Source organism: Xylocopa sonorina, chromosome 17 (assembly GCF_050948175.1).
Source record: "Xylocopa sonorina isolate GNS202 chromosome 17, iyXylSono1_principal, whole genome shotgun sequence".
NCBI classification, from domain to species: Eukaryota; Metazoa; Arthropoda; class Insecta; order Hymenoptera; family Apidae; genus Xylocopa; species Xylocopa sonorina.
The window spans coordinates 1,242,040-1,262,137 of record NC_135209.1 but is presented as its reverse complement, the minus strand read 5'-3'; the positions used below and the strand labels follow the sequence as shown (position 1 = coordinate 1,262,137).

The window sequence follows — 20,098 nt, the reverse complement described above, 5'->3', positions numbered from 1 at the left end:
GACAAATCGTAAGAACAGTTCGTTTCAATTACAATTATTATTAAAATTTAATTGCTTTCTATGATATTTGTTATATTGAATAAATATCGTACTTCAACAACTCTGTTTTCTTTATTATTTATTATGAATAAAAGAATTATATAGGTATTACGTAAAAAGAACGTAAAGTACTAGCATTCGAGAAAATTGCGTTTCAATTCACTTTAATTTTTGGCACTTTGATAAATTCCTATTTTCCATTCGTGGTGTATATATAAACGGAACCGTTGTCTAACGACATCAGTATAATTTATTCAACAGCAAACGTCGAAAACCGATCTTTTCCCTCCTCTCAAAGTTAGCGTAACAACGTTAATGTTTATTTCAGAAATTTAACGATGAGATATCACTTTATCCATAATTGGAGAGAAAATAAGATATTCATCATAATTTACAATAAAAAACGGCAATATAAAAATATAATTTCTATTTATTTAGCTATGGCCACAATAATAACATAAAATAATATTTTAGCATCATATACCTTAACAACATTGCCAAAAACAAAATATCTAAGAAAATATCGCTAAATATCGACAAACTATCCGACAGGAACGAATGTAGGTCAGTTGCAGGGGTTCAAAGAATCCTTCGAGAATCAGTCTCGATGTATTAAACGAGAGAGCGAGGTCCAACAACGAAGAATAATTTATTTAATAAAATAAATAATCTATGGTAAATTCAATAATTTATTTTAACAAAATAAGTAAGTCCTTCGCAACAAAACAAATATATTCTTTTCCTCCTTTTCTTCATCGTGAACGTCACCTAAATTCCACCTAACGTCACCTAAAACCCCCTAAATTTGTGACGTGAAAGCAAAGAAAATTTCCAAAAACGTCTGTCTTAACCCTCGAAAACGAAAAGAAAGTTCGAAATCGAAGCACACGTTTTTTGCCTCCTATCCCTTCGCCTCGAGCATTAAACGTTTCCACTCCATAGTCCTCGACGCGACTACAGTGGTCGCCACAATACCAAAACACTAATCAAGAATTAAAAATGTAAATATTGGTTAAAGTAGGCTCACACTGTCTTTAAGTTCGAAATCGAAGCACACGTTTTTTGCCTCTTATCTCTTCGCCTCAAGACTTAAACATTTCCACTTTATAATACTCGACACGACTACAATGGTCGCCACAATACCAAAACATTAATCAAGAATTAAAAATGTAAATATTGGTTAAAGTAGACTCACACTGTCTTTAAGTTCGAAATCGAAGCACACGTTTTTTGCCTCCTATCTCTCGCCTCAAGAGTTAAACGTTTCCACTCCTTAGTCCTCGGCACGACTACAATGGCGACTACAATCGCCACAATAGCAAAACGTTAATCAAAAATTAAAAATGACAATATTGTTTAGAGTAAACTTACACAGTCTTTAAAGTAAACTAAATCAGACTTTTGACACGAGTTCTATTTCTCTTCCAGATGCTAAAGTCATGCAGGACCCTGAGTATGACCGTGCGTGGACCAGCCCTCGATCCTCGCTGCAGAGGCAACCATCCGATGTGGTCCACTTCCGGACGGCAGCAGTCCTGCAGCTGGATCGACCGTCAAGGCCGACCGACCTCTCCGCCGCCGCCTTATCCACCGCGAGACTCGAGGTACGGTTCCAGGACGAGGAAGGTCGAGCTCTGCATCGAACCTGGCCAATCCCTCGGTCTGATGATCAGAGGTGGCCTCGAGTACGGCCTTGGGATTTACGTCACTGGAGTCGACAAAGATAGCGTCGCAGACCGAGCTGGACTTTTGGTAAGAGCCATCAGCGGTTTTATTTTCTCCATTTACAGGCTGAGTCCCACTGTGTCTTTAGTAGAATTCGTTTTAGGTGGTTTTAAAGTTGCATTAGTATTATCTTGCTTTTTTTGGGCTGATTTTAGGGATGAAAAATTGGTAGCTTTCAGTGGAAATACTTTTGTGGGATAGTTGGGACGTGGTTAACTAAGCACCACACAGAGTTTGTTTTTCGCTTTTTTATTTGGATCGCTTTTGACGTCGTCGTCGTTGACTGTGTCTTTTTCTGCTTGCATTCCCACCACGTATGGTTCTTTTCGACTTGCGTGGTAGAGGGTTTACTGGTTTACGTGATTTTCATCGCGTTTCTTCCATAATTATTGGAAAATTACATGGTCAGTTCGGTGCCGCCTGTTTATGGTACCCGTCGCGCCCTAAGATGTAACATTCAATACAAAATGTTATGTTTATTAGCTTCTGCCATTTAAAAGAATGTGAGTCCTACACTTTCTTGCAAGGAGATGGCGTTTCTAGATATCTACGTGTCGAAGCAATAGAGTTCTAATGCTTCATTCAACGCGATGTCGCATCTCATTTCTATGTTTCATGATAAGATGTAATATTCAGTGCAACGCGTTATGTTTGTCAGCATCAATACTACAAAAGAATTTCGAGACTTTTCGAAGTGCAAAATGACAACGGTTCGTCGTTGACAAGTGGCGATGGACGCCACAGTTTGTAACTGTTAGAGTAATAGGAGCAATGATATTGTGGGAATTGAAAAGTGAATTGACAGTTTTTTATTTTTGTTAGAGACAGTACACTGTTGCTGTTCTTAAAATAAACTTATTATTATTATACTTCTTCTTTTTTGTTTTAGTAATGGGATTGTTTTCACTGATATTTCTTTTTCCTTTTTTTTTACGTCAATGTTGACAGAGGCACTGTTTTTTGTTTTAATTGCGTAACATTGGAACAAGTAGTTTACGGGAAGTCGATTAGTCGAGCGATTTCACGTAACAGGATGTTCATGAATGACGAACGCTATCAATTATAGCTATCGTTACGTAATCCAATGTCAGAAAGAATTAATTAAGTCCATCGCGTCGGAATGGTTGCGAACGGGTCGATGACGAAACTATATAGATCGAAATAATAATTCAACTGGCGATTACCAACGATCACGAAGATTTTATGGTATTCGAAAAGAACAGCAGTCAGTGGCGCTTCCGGTTCTCGTTGGAGATCCATCGTGATTCGATAGAAATTGAAAATCTCTTTTCTATCATTTCTGTATTCAATAAAATTGTAAAAAGGATTACTCTTTTTTTTACACAAGTTTATATTTCTATACAATACGGGTATTATTCGAATAACACGGAATTCGAATTACGCGAAGTCGCGATTAAATTCATTGATAAGTATCTTCTACTCATTCAAAGAAAAACAAATTAATATTTGCAGAGTGACAATGATTGAACCATATGTAATTAAAAAATTATTTTTACATGTTTAAGTTTCACTTTTCTAGATTGCATGAATTTTATGTTATTTTTGTACAACTGAAATCTTACAACTAAAAATATTATCTTCTTATTTTCAATGTTTTCTTAATTAACCTTTAGAGCCAACCGTACTTTATACGGAACCAATTAACTGTGTGGTTCGAGGAATACCTGTAATTGTTTCTATCTTATGAAATTTCTCTTTTTATAAATGCGAATAATTTTTAAAATCAGAGAAATAAGTGCATACTACAAACATTAATTTTTTATCCTTCAGGTAGGCGATCAGATCATCGAGGTGAACGGACAAAGCTTCGAGGAAGCAACCCACGACGAAGCAGTGGAAATTCTGAAGACGAACAAGAGGATGACCCTTCTGATTCGCGACGTGGGAAAAGTGCCGCATTCCTGTACCACCAGCCAGCCCATCGTCATGCCAACCTCCAGGTACCCTGAACACGACCCCATGCTACTTGAGAGCCCTGGAAATCATCGACCACCGAGTCCAACGTAAGAAATCTCTTAGCAAATCGAAGTTATTTGAAATTGCAAATAGTTTAGAATTTCGATTGTTAAATATTAGAATTCCAGAAAAGAAATAGAACGAAGTAGCGATGTTATTAATATTTTCGTTAGCATTGCCAGCGATTGGAGGCACAGAGGCGGCATGCACACGGTTTCCGCAGCGACCGCCGCGATGGTGGAGGAAAAAGCGAGAGTGGTACTCGCGAGGAGCGAGAGGGCTGCCCTCTCGCAGCTTCTGGCCGACTACAGGACCCGTCGAATGACGATCGAGGAGCTGGTCGTCAGTTTGGGCGATCTGCTGAACACCCACGAGAAACTGACGCTGCTGACCGAGCTGAGGGAGCTGGTCGACAGCAAAGACAGGGCTGCTTTCGACGATTTGGTTTACAGGCCTCGGGTAGCTATGGCGAGGGTATGCTTATCGATCGACATTAATATTCCGCTGGAATTTATTTAACCCAGTCACGCGATACAGAAATCGCTGAATTCTTTATTCCACATCGACATCCGTTCGAGCTATCTTTCTCTAATTTTTTAATACCCTAGCAGCTGGACTGCACGCATTTACAGGGGATTTAAATCTGCGAAAATGTACGAACCTGTGCGACAGTGAAATTTCATTTACTTAACATACGTTCTTCTGGGAATCGAATCAACATACACATCCGCGATTTAATTGCAGGTTTAATCGCGATTAAATTGTTCTCCCGTTTTCTTTTTTCCCAGAGAAAAGGCGACCGTGCCCACTCGGATCTGATAGTGACACCCTCGCTCCACGATCTTCCGGTAAGTATTACGAAAGGGAATTACCATACCACCGTACACTGATCACGAGTAACACATTGAAACACGACGGACCCATCCGATGTATCACACGATTACTTTCTGTCTCTCTATTTATTATCTCTTCTCTATCTCTGTTTCGGGACATGTATAGAAACTCTCTGTCTCTGTCTTTCTCACTCTCTCTCTCTCTCTGTTCTGCGTTGTCTCCACTGTAACTGTTAGATCTGGTGACTGTTTCTTTTCTCTGGTCCCTTCTCACCTGTCTCTGTCGTCGAGCCTCGCGAGCGACTCATACCGACGATCGACATGGGCGAACTTAAATTCGAACACGTGCTTTTACTAAGAAAGAAAACTTCACGCCTCGTGAAACTAGCGACAGGATCTACTAACGGAGTTTTAATGTAGTCTATAGAATAGAGAATACCTCATTCCATGCAAACGTGGCTGTGTATCCACTTCTTGCGTATCCTCGTATCGTATCATCGTCGCGTGTCAACGTGCCAGAAGCGTTGCATCGTTGCGTATCAAAATGCATTGTATTGTATCACAGAATGACACACAGCGACGCAACGCTATCCGTTTACGTCGACAAATAACGACAATACCATACGCAACAAGTGGATACGAGTCTGAATGGGTAAAGCGTCGACGGCTTAAAATCTTTCTGAAAGGATCTACTTCTGTAAGTCCGCATTCGATTAACTCTGCGAGGATCTCAAGTTCCTCGACACACTTTACACGTGTATTCCTCTTCACTCGCATACGAGCATTACCACGAAGTTTTTCTCGAAAAGTTCGCCCATGCCCTTTGCAAGAAGACCTTCTTTCGGATGAAGTCTCTCGCGACGAAAGGACAGTATTCGTATGCTTGCTCCCTTCATCGACTGTATCCAGTTAGAGTCGCAAATAGCTCGCGAACGAATCGGGAAACGTTTCTGATCGGCACCACCGGAAGCGTGGTAGAGAGCCCGCGAGAACGAACGAAGGGAATGAAACGAAAGAGAGAAATAGAAGGACGACGGAAGTGGAGGGGAGCGCTACTCATTGTCGATTGGAGAGGTGCGAGGAAGGGTTAACGGAGAGGGGTTGGAGAAGAAGAACAAACTGGAGAACGTCCAAGGGCAGCAACGAATTACCAGACACGTCTCACCGTCCGTTTCGACGATCGAATATCGAAGAGATGAATACTTTCCCTTTCGCTTAATCGCTCTCGATTGCCGCGGTCACCCGCGGAGCATGACTCGAGAATCTACCCGCGATCCTTTCTTCTTTTTTCATCTGACTACTGTGCTATCTTTTCTGTTTCTTCTAGAAGGCGTCTCATCTATCGCTTCTTCTTCTTCTTCTTCTTCTTCTTTTTTTCTACTCGTCTCACTTCTGCTTCAACACGTCACTCTGTCTGCCTGCGTTTTGCTTATGATTTCGCTTAGTGTCAGTGCGCTTCCGTGACGGCCCGTTTCCGGTCCCCGCCTCGTCGAACGCGTTTCAACGGATCTCGCAGTCGAGATTGCTCGCGTGCCGCTTCGGCTGTGTTAGACTGCGCGAATATTCGAAGCCACCATTCCAGGATCGACCGTCGAGCGATCGAGCCTCGCCAGTGTGACGCGACGAGGGAAGGTCTCGATGAGGAGATCCAAGCGTCGATCGGATGGAGGCTTCGAGCGTACTTGACGCTACGCCATTTTGGATGCGACAGCTCCTGTCGAAATTAGATACACGCTTGCTAGTTGGGACTGAGGTAGAACGCTGCTGCTGCTGCTGGTAGATGCGAATGGTTCTGCCTGCCTTCTGTGTTTCCTTTTCACGCTAAACCACATCGGGGGAAACAGTACAAACTGCGATATTCTCGAACGAGTTCGCCTGAGCTTAGCTGGATTTCTGTTTCGTTATGTCTTGCTTTGATCGAATGCGCGATCAGGTAAAATTTGTTTAGAGGAAAAAATGAGCCCAAAGTATCCTTAATTTAAGAGATTCTCTGCTGATCTATGCGTGCACGTGTCATTTAACTTTTAAACGCACAACTGGTTTTTAAAGTAATAGTATTTATAAAGTCCCACTCGCTAAAACTGGATCTCCAAGTATTTAAGAATTTGCGCGTTCTGCGCACAGATTTGAGACAGAAATCGGGAATTAAATATGTCTGCCAAGCAGCTGATCGCGCACTCGATCGCAAGATGCTGACAATCGCATCTCGTGCGTCACGATTCAGGGGCTGAGAAGTCCCTGGAAAGCTTTATCGAGCTCTTGTCGCACGGTGTTTTTCCGTTCTTTAACCCGATCCCGCAAACGAGATCGTCGAGCGAAAGAAAGAAAGAAAGAAAGAAAGCAAGCAAAAAAAAAAAAACGAACAAAAAGGAAAAGAAGATCCTGCCAGCCTTGTTCAAAGCTCGGGCTAGCTCGCTGACGGCCGGTTTCGTAGCCAACGAGTTGAAAACGAGCGACACCCGTTAATCTCGCGGACGATACGATTTCCGTTCCGATGGAAGGCTCACCCTTTCGCTCTCGTTCGCTCTCTTCTCTTCGAACTATTCGTCCCCTTTACTTGGTGTCTTAGCTTTCTCCACAGTTTGCTCTTTATCACGTTGGTACGTACCCGAACCTTTGTCTTTTCGCTTATCAGAGCTTTAGGTACTACCACTGACAGCTATTTCGTACAACTTACATTTACATTAACATTTACGGTAGTAACTCGAGACTGTTTAAAGGCTTCATTGTTTCGACGGAAAAGGAACAGTTAAATAACTTCCGCGAAAGTTTCGTTCATTCCTTGACCCGCGTTCACTCATACTGCCATCCTCAGCTGAAACATGCAATTTTCAATTCGATAACAAACGAAATTATTCATTTCAAGAGGTATCATAAAAATATGGACCATTTATTTTGGAAGTGGTGCAAGTCCATTTTCTTTTCTTTCGAGAAAATTGAATGTTAGCAGATCTGTCAATTAAAAAATATAGGTTAATTATAGGAATGTATATGAGAATGTTTGTACTAATTTATCAATATGTAATTTGATTATATAAATTTCTTCTAGGCGAATTTAACTAAAATAATTGACAATTTCCAGGCTGCAAATGGACTTACACCACTTTCATAATTAGTAAATTGTAAATATCATTTAATTTTAATTTTGATATAACAAATATTACTTAAAATATATCTTATATTAATCCAATTTTGTTTATAAATAATAACGTGAAATAAAATAGGATTAGCATTTTTTTTATGAACGTTAATTATGTTTATATATTGTTAAACTTAACAGAAGATATTGGTATTATTAATTATTTATACTCTTCGTGTGGCAGTGTTTGCAATATTCATGATGCACAGCAGGTATATAAGGCAATAGCTGCTGCATATTCTTAGATTTTTCATATGTAATAGGCTTGGCATCGTAATATAACATTTAAATTGAACAAAGCATTAGCATTTTTTAAGATATTAAATACTAACTAGTCATAAACAAAAATTTACACTAAATTAAGGATAAATTTTGTCATATCTCATTTTTTTTAAAAAGAACTTACACCACTTTCAAAATAAACGGTCCATATAAATCAGAACAATAAAGCTAAGGATGACAGTGTACTATCTGATACGTCAAAGGGTTAAAAACCTTTCGAAACCTGTGCAAATTGGTTCAATCAATTCAAAAAATAATTTCGACTCTAAATTAATTGAACAGATTCGTTTAACGATGCTGTAACGAGCAACAGTTTTGACGTTCACAATTGGCGGGTAATATTAATCAGCTGGGAATATTAATCAAGGACCAATCGACTCGAAGGTGGAGGAGGGGGCTGTTTTCGTCGCTGCGTATCGGGAGAATCGACAGGACGATGTTTGATTAACGACGAACCCGGCTAGCCAGGCGGTTTCACGGTTCACAGGCGCGCGAGCACGAGTTCCGTGATCTTTGAGCGGAAGGTAACCGCCGGAAGTCGTCGTAAATCAAGTGTCATCCGCGACGTGGCGCGTCAATCGCGCACGCCTCACGCTGATCGACGACGGATCGTCGCGAAATTGGCTAAGCTTTAGCGGCTAATTAATCGACGGCTTTGATCGCCCGCGGTGGGACCAATTGGCACGAGTCGCCGCGAATGGGACGATCTGTCCACGAGGGTTGACTCACCAATCCGTTAACGAAAAGAGGAAAGCCAAGTCCGAGAAGAATTGACGAACGATTCCCCGTAGCGAACGAAGCTTTTGCTTTCCGATTACAATTTCAGTTGCTTCTCTCAGAGATTTAGTTTTCTTTCGATTCCACCACGTGCTATTTCTCCTTTTCGTTCGAAGGATTAACCGTGACTCGTGCGATCAAAGTTTCTTCGTTACTTTTCTATCGTTTATTATCGAGTTTCTGAGGTACGGACGATGGAACGAAACGTTGGAACTTTTGTACGGAACGACGAGAGGATCGCTCGTTTTTATTGAAAGATCGATGAAAGGGATCGTCGATGATTTGTAAAAGGCGAGATATAATTGTGAGAAGCGCGCTCGTTGGCCATCGAAACCGGACGGAAAGTGGCGAACGGAATGGCGAACGGCATGACGGGATCTGGTGATTTCTCGCAGAGGGGTGTACCCGGTGGTTGTTGCCGTCCGGGACGACTGGTGGACGTCGAGGGAGATCCCCTAGGAGTGACAGGACCTCTCCTGCCGCGGGATAACCAGGAATATAGATCACCCAGCGAGGACAGCGGTCTGGGTGCCGACATGCCCAGGACTAGGTCGAGAAGATTCAAATAGAACGGAAATATTTTCTCATTGCTCCGCAATACTCCTGAAATTCTTTTAGAATTTTACTAAAACACTGCGGGTCTTTCAAAATTTAACTATTTTCATATTCTATGCAGTTCGTTTGGGATGAACTTCTGAGAAGCTTTCACACCTGATTTTCTTGACCTTGACACACGTTATCAGGGATACCTTACTGAGGAATATTCGATAGGTTTAAGTTGCTGATTATTGTTTATTCGAAAGTTTTAGTTTCTTGTATTCTTACGTCTCAAAGTTGCAAACAGTGCGATGATACTTCCCAATTTTTACGTTTTAAAGTTCCAAACAGTGCGATGGTACTTCTCAATTTTTATGCTTCAAAGTTCCAAGCAGTGCGACGGCCTTTCTCAATTTTTACGTCTCAAAGTTCCAAGCAGTGCGATGGTACTTCTCAATTTTTACGTCTCAAAGTTCCAAGCAGTGCGATGGTACTTCTCAATTTTTACGTTTCAAAGTTTCAAGCAACGCAATGGCGTACTTCTCAATTTTTATGCCTCAAAGTTCCAAGCAATTCGATGGCTCTTCTCAATTTTTAAGTCTCGAAGTTCCAAGCAAATGACGACGCTGATCTTCTACTTACCAGTAGAGAATCTTGTGTTATCGTTGCTGTACCATTTTTATAAACATCCAGTGTACAATTAGTGCAGACAATCCTCATCGAATAATTGGCACGTTTAAGCATCGAATAGGAGAAGCGTGATCGCGCTGTCTGTCACCCAAACGGTTAATTCTGTATTCAATAAAAACAAATTCATTTTTTCGAATATCTTCACAATACTCGCATATGAACATTAGACAGTATACTACGTTCTAATCACAACTCTATGGTATTTATATCATTTAAATAATGTAATAAATATTAGCAAAATATATCCGTTTCTTGTATCGAAAGATTCAAATCTCGATAATAATTACAGTACAGCTTTTTTTGTTAATAACTTACGAATAAACAGTAATCAGCAGCTTAAACCTGTTGAATGTTACTCAGAAAGATATCCTTGATAACATACGTCAAGGTCAAGAAAATCTGGTGTGAAAGCTTTCTAAGAGACCAGTTGTTTGCTTCACTTTTTTTTTTAAATTACAATAGTTACACGTTTGAAAATTTGCAAGAGAAATTAATTAATCGAAATTGTGATATCGTTGCGCAATCGCAGTGTTCATCAATCGATGGTAACTGTAGAAACCGTAAGGGGAGCGTTCAGGTTAGGTCCGTCTTCCAAAGTAGACGGCGAGTTTGCAGTCGCACTCGAAGTAACCGAGCCGTGTCAAGCGTCTTGGTCGGGAATGCACGTTGCGAACACTCAGACCGATTTCTCGAACGCGACACCGTATGTATACCATGTTTCCAGCAGCAATACGAGGCAACATTTTCAATTCTTGCAAAATATGTCGTCCCATCACTAAAACCTCTACACGTTCGAATCTAATTAACCGTTACAAATTAAACAGAGGGAATTGACAATTTCAACACCTAAAAATACCATCACAGGCTGTAAACACTGATGCTTCTATAGAAAGATATAATAATTCAGAAGAAGATGTTTGTTAAGAACAAATATGAATTTGCATAAGAATTTAGAAACTACTTATCGCTTATTTATCATAGACCAACAAGAAGAAGGACTACGCTAACGAAGATCGTACAACTATTAACAACCACATAGAAGACACGATGTCATAAAAATAGACAGCACTAATCCCTACAAGAGACGATATATCTCACACTAGAAGTCTCAAATCTGGCATCTTACTTCACTCTAAACCCTCGCTAAGGTCCCTACGATACTTCTCGCCTATGGCATCAATCACGATCGCCTTCGTCGCGGTTAGAAGAAAATCCTTCGCTCCTTGTCTTCCTCGGTAACCTCTGCGTCGATCGTTAATTGATCATCCCGACGCCGGTTCCCAGCATCGACGGCTACTAAAAAAGACGACGAGGGAAAGAGTCAAGGGCGCGTGGTTCCCAGTAAGCAAGGCTGTAATGGCGTTTCCGTGTCGGATGTACGGTGGTACATCGATATTTCATTTCCTGGCGAACCCGCGATCTGGCTCTAGTGTCTGTCCCGCATTCAACCACCCCCTTCGACGCCACCTGGCTGGTAGCAGATACACGGATAAGCGGTCACGAGAGGCGACGCACGGGGGAGGTAAATGGCGTCCGATATATACGAGCTGGTCCCCCTGTGTCCTCGCGTGGGCGAGGGATCGTCCCGCGTGGGCGTCTACAGGGTGTATCGGTGGCCAGTTCTATGAATCACTCGATTAATCCGTGGGACAACCCGCAGGGATTTTTATCTCCGCTTAAAGGGACACGCTCGATCGTCAACGGTGATTGATACCGGTCGGGTGTTGTCGTCTCCTTTGGAAAGACGTACATACAGCTACTTTGACCATGGCAAGCGAGGTGAAAGTGGCTCGTCGATTCTTCCATGCACAATGGAATATTTTCATATTCAGAGTCGAAGAATGCTCGTCATTGACAATGGATTATCTTATCGCATGGATAAAGCAATAACAATACTATGATCGTTAAAGATTAAATCTGTTGTAAACAGGAAAAGGAGATAAGAATTAAGGAAGCTTCGTATGAAGAAGAGAACTTTGCGTTCAACCATTAGTACCCTCTCAATGTTTGATACCTACGGAAACTAAGGAACCGAGGAAAGAGCTCTTTTTAAATTTAGAAGAGGCAGAGAGAGTCCTCGGTGGGTTTATTCAATCATTGAACGTTCCATCCTGTGCGAGAAATTTCTCTGGTCTCCTGCCAAGTTTCCCGGCCTGTTTGAAGAAACGATCAGGTCGATTAATTCCGCGTACACCCTGTACGTGGATCCGTGCATGGTCGGTGATGGACAGGCTCGGGACGTTCCCTGTGTCTCGCGTATATGCAAGCGTGTCGTTCCACGGAATTGGGCGTAAGTAAATTCCATCGAATCGATAGCTTTCGCGCGGGGGAAAGTGCCAAGTGTTCGCTAGCAGGGTAAATCGAAAACAGAGGGGAATGGAGTTTGCATATTCGCAACGAGCGCGATGGTATCCCGTCGATTCATTTTTTTTTTTTACTTTCCACCCTTTGAAGATCGTTAGGAATCTGGCGATAAACGTCCAGTTTGTTTCTATGGAACGTTTAACAGGGAATTTCGATTTCTCATCCGCTCTGCTAATATTCCCACGTGAAAACTTTTATTTTTCATCGCAAATGAGTTGAAAATACGTGGATTATTTGAGCTACTCGATTCCCCGTTCGAGGCAAACGCTCGTTTCCGTTTGAAAATCGTGCCCGCCTCGACGATTCGTTCGTTTTTTATTCCAATTTAATTGGAGGCCACGATCGAGGAATTAAATGGAATCGACGTCGTGTGGCTCTGTTTTTATTTCGTTTGTTCGTTGAATACACACTCTGAAGCGAATGGTTAATGTCGCAGTCGAACAGGACGTTGGAACGATCACGGAAGCAGGATAATTACGGTGCGGACTGACACGTGGCTGACGCAACTGTCAAAATCTCTTTGCCGCAGTTCGATTAGCGAGCTCGTGGCAGCGGGACGCGTGCACCCAGAGGGTGCGAGTAGCCCTTGAAAATTTTCGTTCCAACGCTAGGTCGTATCCCGGGTAACGGAATGAAACAAATGCGCCTCGAGGCGGTTAGCAGTGGCGTGATGGCTACGCGAACGAGACGTTCGTGGGGAGAAAAGTGCGAGCGTCGTGCGCTAAAAAAAAAAACATCACAACTGGATCCACTTTCGTCGAGGAGCAGTCGGTGTTGGAACACCTGAGCACGAGACTTCGCGTCTAGTCCACTGTCGGCTCGAATTACCGCGCTGTTCGAGGGGGTGCAGCGATAAAGAACAACGAGAGAAGGAATTTTACGAAGTGACACGCTTGACAATATATTCAGTGACAAAATCAATTCGAATAATGGTTAATTTCGAGTCAATTTAGAGACTGACAGAGGATCCTCGATGGTGGCACTGAATGTTTCGCTGAGAACGTATACGGGATCGCGAATTCAGAAGCGACGTCAATTTGGGGCGAGCTGAGTAAACGAGAAACATCGGTGACCCGTTTCATGGACTTCGCGGCCGATTTTTAAAGTCAAATGGGCACGATGCAAATGATTACAAATCGTCGCGCGACGTCCACCTGGGTGGCTGTCGACGGTGCATCGATCGATCGATAAACCGCACCAGCGGCTCTTAAAAGTTCAACGAAGGACGAACGAACGGAAATAGATTTCGCATGCAATATCCGCGCCGCGAGGGTGTACCCTCCCGCCTGCTGGCCCAACGTATACGCTGCTTATTAAATAATCGATGGGAGACATATAAATAACTGCATTGCTGTCTCCGCGCGGCGCTCGTATCCGCTCCATCCTGTTGTCGAACCTCGCCGGGTGAGAATAGAAAGTTCTATTTTCATTTCGATCGAAACGGCGCTGGTTGCACGGTGAATCGAAAATTGTCAGGTCCCTCGAAAGCTGCTACGAGTTGCATCGAGCGTCGCGACAACGTCGAGTTACTTTCCAAAAGCAACTAAACGTCTACCACGTAATTCCATCGTATTCGAGTCGTTTCGACATTCACGTTCGAGAAATCGGTCTCCATCAATAATCGATGAGTCGTTTGAACCGTTTTATCGACGCGTCGCGACCGACAGACGACCAGCATGAACCACGCGAGAAAAGAATACGTGTAGGGATTCATTTAAGAGGAGACAAGGTCGAAACGCGCGCGTAAATCGATCTCGCGATCGGTGGATCGATAGATCTAGAGGAAAGGGAGAGTAAATCGTTCGGGAGGACTGCGTCTCAGGGTGGGCAGGTCTCAAATCGCAATTTTGGCCGTTCCAGAGCTGGCTGCAGGAGGGCGCAGCAGCACCAAGTGACGACCTCCGATCTCGCCCTCTCCAACGACGACGAGTGCGACAACCAGGTACAGAAAGTCGTTACGGGATACCACTTTTACGCTGGCGTGTAACTCGATACGCGACGCACCTGCGAGAGCCGGGAACGTTGCCCGATTTCAGAGTGAACCGGTCACGGTTGTACGCGATGGAAGGGCGCGATAAAAGGGACGCACGTCCGTTTCTTTTTTCCAGGACTACGAGGACGAGTTGGAGAACGGACGCGGACGGAGGCACAGCTCCCCTGGCGGGTCACGTGGCAACCCCAGGGACTACGGCCATCACCATCTTCATCCGGACAATTTGGTGAGTGGAGTTTACCACGCCCGCTTGGGACTTCTTCTCCGACGATACTTCCTTCTTTTCTTGCGTATATATATATATACCTCTCGTTCACACAGGGGATTAAACTCTTCGACGGTAGTTTTTTTCCGAGGGAACGAGACTGTTATTCCGCCAAGTTTTAACCTTTTGACCTTGCTCGCGGTTATAGTCGCGTAGCTGCAGCGACGAATCGATCGAATTTAGGGAATTCGATACCACTCCACACGGACACACGCGCACACGTATATAAATACACACACGACAATGAGAACCTGTTGTACGGTTTGTTTTGAAGTATTTGTTCTTGTCGAGCGATTTACTCGATTTGAAATAGACTCGTGTCTGTTCGACTTGAGAAATCTGCTTTAACCCATTCGCTGCCAAGCCCGGATTATATGAAGCTATTTCCATTGCCACTTATATTTGGAGTATTGTTTACCAAGGTTCTGTCATTTCTTGGTAAAAGTACATATATTATCATACATAATCATTTGCATGCATAAAATCAAAGACGAGTTTACTCGCCCTTGGCAATGGGAAAGCAACATTTTTTAATTCAAAAGCCAGTATATTATAATATATTGAAAGTAGGACGAGTATACTCGTCTTGGCAACGCCTAACACCCTGCCAAAGACGAGTATACTCGTCCTTGGCAGCGAATGGGTTGATATACTTTAGACTTTCTGATGAAATTTAGGACCTATATTTTGAATTTCATTCACTGTTTGTCAGTCACGCTGTTGGAAATGGGTTTTTATAAATAATTAATAGCGATTTATTTTTCTATGATGTTCTTTATTTTCATGCACTGAGAGTGACCTTTGCTTTGCACTCTCTTTAGAGAACTGACCTAAGTTAAAACATATAGAGCCGATGACCTAAAGCATCGGTTATTAACCAGTTAACTGCGGAATTTAGTTTCAGAAATCGTCTACAAAGCGCGTAATTAAAATCAAGCAATGACGAGAATACGCGTCAAGCGCAGGGAATTACTCCTATTATACATTTCATGAGAAAAGTAAAACGTGGAAGGCTTTTACATTTTTATTTGACAAGAATTATACTCACCAATCGCAACAAAATAAAGTTTTGGTTCGACATGTATACACGTCGAACGTAGTTAACTGGTTAATCATATATGTGCGCGAGGCTCTATCACCTTTTATATAAACAAATTTTAGAAATATATATCTGTAAAGAAATGCCATCTCTTCTCACTCGAGAGATTAATTTTTGTATTTAGTTTCCAACGAAAACCAACACACACTGACAAACAACTGTGTATTCTATGCACGGGATCGTAACTGCAAAGAATATTTATGTTGAAACGTCGACACGGACAAATTACTTTATCCCGAGCCCATTTGAATTCAATTAATTCGACTGATCCGAACGGGGCTTTTATTCGATCGATGTGACTGTTCTATATAGTACAAAAGTACAGCAATCACATTTTATCCAACGGTAATAACCTGACAAAGTTTCGTATACGCGAAACGCGTCCACTAAAGAACCGAGCGAACATTTACATCCCTTTAAAAATCGATCACCCGTAAAGGGTTGATGCATCGTATGTAATTGAGCCGATAGTATTCACTGGATAGTTCTGGACGATGTTTAATTACGCAACTGGGATCGAAGGCGGTGATTAATTAAGTTTAATAGCAGCAAAGGGGGTTTACAGCGAGGGTAATCGAGAGTTCTATAATCGAACTCTTCTGAGTGCATTTCAGAGTGGATCGACGAATAATATCGCGGACGTTAAGAAAAGCTACGGTTCCCTGAAAAATATCACAGCTCATCCCTCAGTCGACCACAAAAGTCTTCTTTCGTTTATCGTCTCTGCAAACGGTAACGAGAAAATGCACTGAAACGTTTTACTCTTTAAAACGCGACGCGTGTTCCCTTGAAAATTGACACGCGTACCTCGGCGCGTTTATCGGGTTTTACATTATAATTTTGGCGCAGCGTAAATCACGGATGCTCGAGCAGACCGCCAACAATTGTCGCATCTGTGTGTGCACACGGTGGAATTCATCTAAATAGTAAAAGCGAGAGGCGAGTTGCCCTGGTACGAACCAGCCGCTGTGATATTACGTTGGGAATTGTCTTGCGCTAATGACTGCCAGTATTTCGCGTCTGATAATGTCAAGAAAAGCAAGGCGCGGGATGCACATGCGATGCGCACAAGAGCAGAACAAATGGATAATTGAGATAGCTGAGAAATCTCTCTGAGCGCGGGTATTCAAAGCTAATGAGAAAGAGGGAGATGGATCCGCAGCTTTAACAAGAATAACAGTGAAATCTTGAAAATATTCATGAAAAATTTCAAGCGATTCTCCTCTGGTTACTGATATATATGGAATCCTTAATTTACTGTAGCACTTTGACTCTTATAATGTTGAGCAAACCCATCATTTCGAATCACTAATCAATGAATAATTATGAATTCATGAAACAACTGACGAATAGTGTGAAAAGAGAAATAACAGCAGCATCTGGAGATGCTTTTTAAGCAACTAAATATATCGTATAAATTAATAAAGTCAATATTTAAACGCCGCTAATTACCGTATCAATATTTTAATCCGTCTTCGTCGGTGTCGTCATTGAATTGAAACGTTAAACGTTCTCCAATCGACGCAGCAGGAGCCATTTGTCACTTCGAGCTTCGGTTCCGATCGATCGGACGCGATCGACGGGAGTCAATGAACCGTGGCATTTAAACGAACAAGAAACCGTTAACTCGATTGTCGTCCGGTAAGAATCGACCAATTAAGGAACTGCTACGAGCAACGAGCCAGCCTAATTAGTCAGCAGCTCGCGACTGCTTCGAAACACAACCGGCGTACCGCGATTAGCAGCACCGTTTAACTTCGATGTCTCGTTCTATGCACGGTTTCCCTTTAAAAGCGGCTGGGAGGATCGCTCGCGAGGGGAGATCGTGTTTCGTTTCACGATGGAACAAAACGTTGAATTTTACAAAGAATTCTCTGCCGTTTAAGTTTCGTCGTCGAAAGAACGCAACGATTGGTACAGTTGTTCTACATTAAAAAAAAGTTTATTCATCTGTTTACTCAATTCAACCAGTATTTTTTTGATAACTAAAATTTGTTCTGTATTTTTGACTTCTCTTTTAGTAGACTTTCTGTCGATTAACATCGTTCGAATGCTCGAGTGGAATTTACGAACTCGATTCATTTTTCGTTCTCGAGGACCTTCGAATTGATACATAATTTAATCGCGATTCGATCTGTAATTTTATTAACGATCGCGAGCTGTTCCCCCAAAATGTCAGCTTGCTCGACGTTAACCTGACATCTCGAAGCGATAAATACGTGGAATCGTGTCCAGCAGACTCGTAGACGACCTTCAGTCGCTAGGCGAATTAAATTGAGACTTACTTACTTTCAAGAAGAAATCGATACTTCGCAATCCGTCTCGAAATGCTTTTACCGGTGCAAATAGCGCGCGCAACGACGAACCGTATTTTTCTGAACTCACCTTAAGCTAGTATCCCCAGTAGTAATTCGATATCCTGTATTTTGCATCAGGATTTCCGTAATTGCATCGCATTATCGATTCCACTGTAGCTTTCCAATTATTCACGCGTCAAATGTTCGCAAGAAATTGATTGTCGCGTTCGATCCGTAAATTTCATAGCAATTCGTTCACTTTTTTTAATCTTACGACATTATTACCACAGAAATTACGTCGATGCAAGATAATTATCGTATTCTCCCTGTAATTTTCTACTTTTTCGAGCGAACGGAAAATTCCAGTTAGATGGCGCGCGTTCGATTTCAAAATCGTTCCTTCCGTGATCGATCCAAGATCGTGCGTTACTGGTCCTCGTGCTTGGACGATGGTCCAGGGCGATCGAAAGGCCCTTCTCACGGGTCCATCTGGGAACGAGCCCGATTTATGGACGGCAATCACGCCAAGTCGATCGATGTTCATCGTCCCGCGTATATCACCTGTACACGCGCTGCGCATCCGCTCGAGGAGATCCTGGGGCCGGTCGAAGGAGGTGTTCCACCTCTGAATTAATTATCCAGCCTCCATCGATCACGGTGTACAGATACCGCTGCCGATCCAACCGCGAAATGTCTATATTCCCGTGGCAGTTAACGCTGATGGACATTTGTCGGCCTTGGGGTGGAAGATCGTCGACCTGGTGCGAGCTGATCATACGATATCCTTGAGAGAAGAGCCTCCTTCTCGTTTTTCCACGTCGAGACAGAGAGAATCGTGAATCTTCTCTCAAGAAAATCGTAAACGCGTCACCTTGAGACGTTCTCCAGAATTTCTGCAACTGTCAACGATTCCATTTATTTTTATTTTCATACATATGTTGGATAGTCGAACTCTGGTTCTTTCGATTCTCTTCACTCGTACCATTTTTAAATCGCATACCGATCGGAGAGAGTTTTGAAGGGAGATGGAGGAAGTGGAGCGATCAGAGCACTCGACGCAGCGGTATTAACAAGAAGAAATTTTATTCTTTCAGTCTCTCCTCAACATCGCGTGTACAAGCATACGGTATAACCGATCAAAGGTGATTTTAATCTCTGATACTGACTCGTACACGCGCGCGAACAACGAGAATATTCAGACAGCAAGCGAGTACGTTGAAATGAATCGACCAATCACGGTGTCGTTCCTTCTATGAGTCATTTACTGGCAGTTAACGAACACGCTGATATTCATCGACTCGTGTCTCCTTACATAGTACAAATCGATCCACTCAGACACAACCTAGCGTTCGAATATATTCGCTATTATTTAAACAATCATATTTTACACACAGCGGAGCGTAATTCCAATACCGTTACGCTTCGTTGATCCCCAAACATTCTCGAAGATAACACGAAATACCTATAAAAAAACAACATCGAGGACTACCAAACGATTACGATCGTAAAATAAGTTGGAACACTCGTAAACACTCGTGTCGCTGCTAACAACACTGTCACACTGTTTTAAAAGGAATAAAAGAAGACAATCGACTCGCTCCTCGCCACGCTTCAAGCAACGACAGCAGCCGTTGCGATCGCGTCGACGACATTCCTCGAGGACAGTCCCTCATCGTCACTCGTCAGAACCCGGAAGTTCATCCGGGAGCATTCATCCTCGAGCCGTGTCGTGCTCTATTGTCCATTTCGTGAAAGAGGCGCCAGCTCGAGTTCCGGGGCGAACAGTTCGAACAGTGACGAATACCACCCCCCCTGTCGCGAATGGAACGAGGAAGGACGCGCGTCGAATCGATCCCGGATCGACGATCCTCGAACTGGCCGCTGGTGTACTTTTTTTTTCGTTTTTCTTATCGCTCGATCGGTTTACGACGGCCCTTCGTCAGAGCTGGACGGTCAGAGTTTATCCTGGAGCGCCTGTCGAAGCTCCTCCGTGGCCTTCGCCACGTCCTGGACCTGCCGCGAGAGCACTTCCGGTCGCACGTGCTGCACCGTCGAGTTCGACCGCCTCACGGAGTTCCCGC

The 20,098-nt window shown here is 42.9% G+C and overlaps 2 protein-coding genes across 9 annotated transcripts in view; one reads left to right on the top strand and one right to left on the bottom strand.

Moving 5' to 3' along the window:
* The window catches only part of Med27 (mediator complex subunit 27), a 419,500-nt gene that overhangs the window by 273,031 nt on the left and 126,371 nt on the right, over window positions 1–20,098 (bottom strand). The gene's annotated exons all lie outside the window — the stretch shown is intronic.
* The window catches only part of Dysc (whirlin protein dyschronic), a 132,161-nt gene that overhangs the window by 83,266 nt on the left and 28,797 nt on the right, over window positions 1–20,098 (top strand). For 6 of the 8 annotated variants that reach the window (XR_013102705.1, XM_076908086.1, XM_076908085.1 and 3 more), the window contains 7 exons: window positions 1,468–1,791; window positions 3,556–3,788; window positions 3,915–4,215; window positions 4,530–4,589; window positions 9,168–9,322; window positions 14,224–14,305; window positions 14,472–14,582. Coding sequence is in view for 7 of the 8 variants with exons in the window: in XM_076908086.1 (XP_076764201.1) it covers window positions 1,468–1,791; window positions 3,556–3,788; window positions 3,915–4,215; window positions 4,530–4,589; window positions 9,168–9,322; window positions 14,224–14,305; window positions 14,472–14,582 (1,266 nt within the window). In the remaining variant the exon portion in view is untranslated. The remainder of the gene's footprint in view (window positions 1–1,467; window positions 1,792–3,555; window positions 3,789–3,914; window positions 4,216–4,529; window positions 4,590–9,167; window positions 9,323–14,223; window positions 14,306–14,471; window positions 14,583–20,098) is intronic. The other 2 variants (XM_076908089.1, XM_076908088.1) reach the window with 1 other exon arrangement.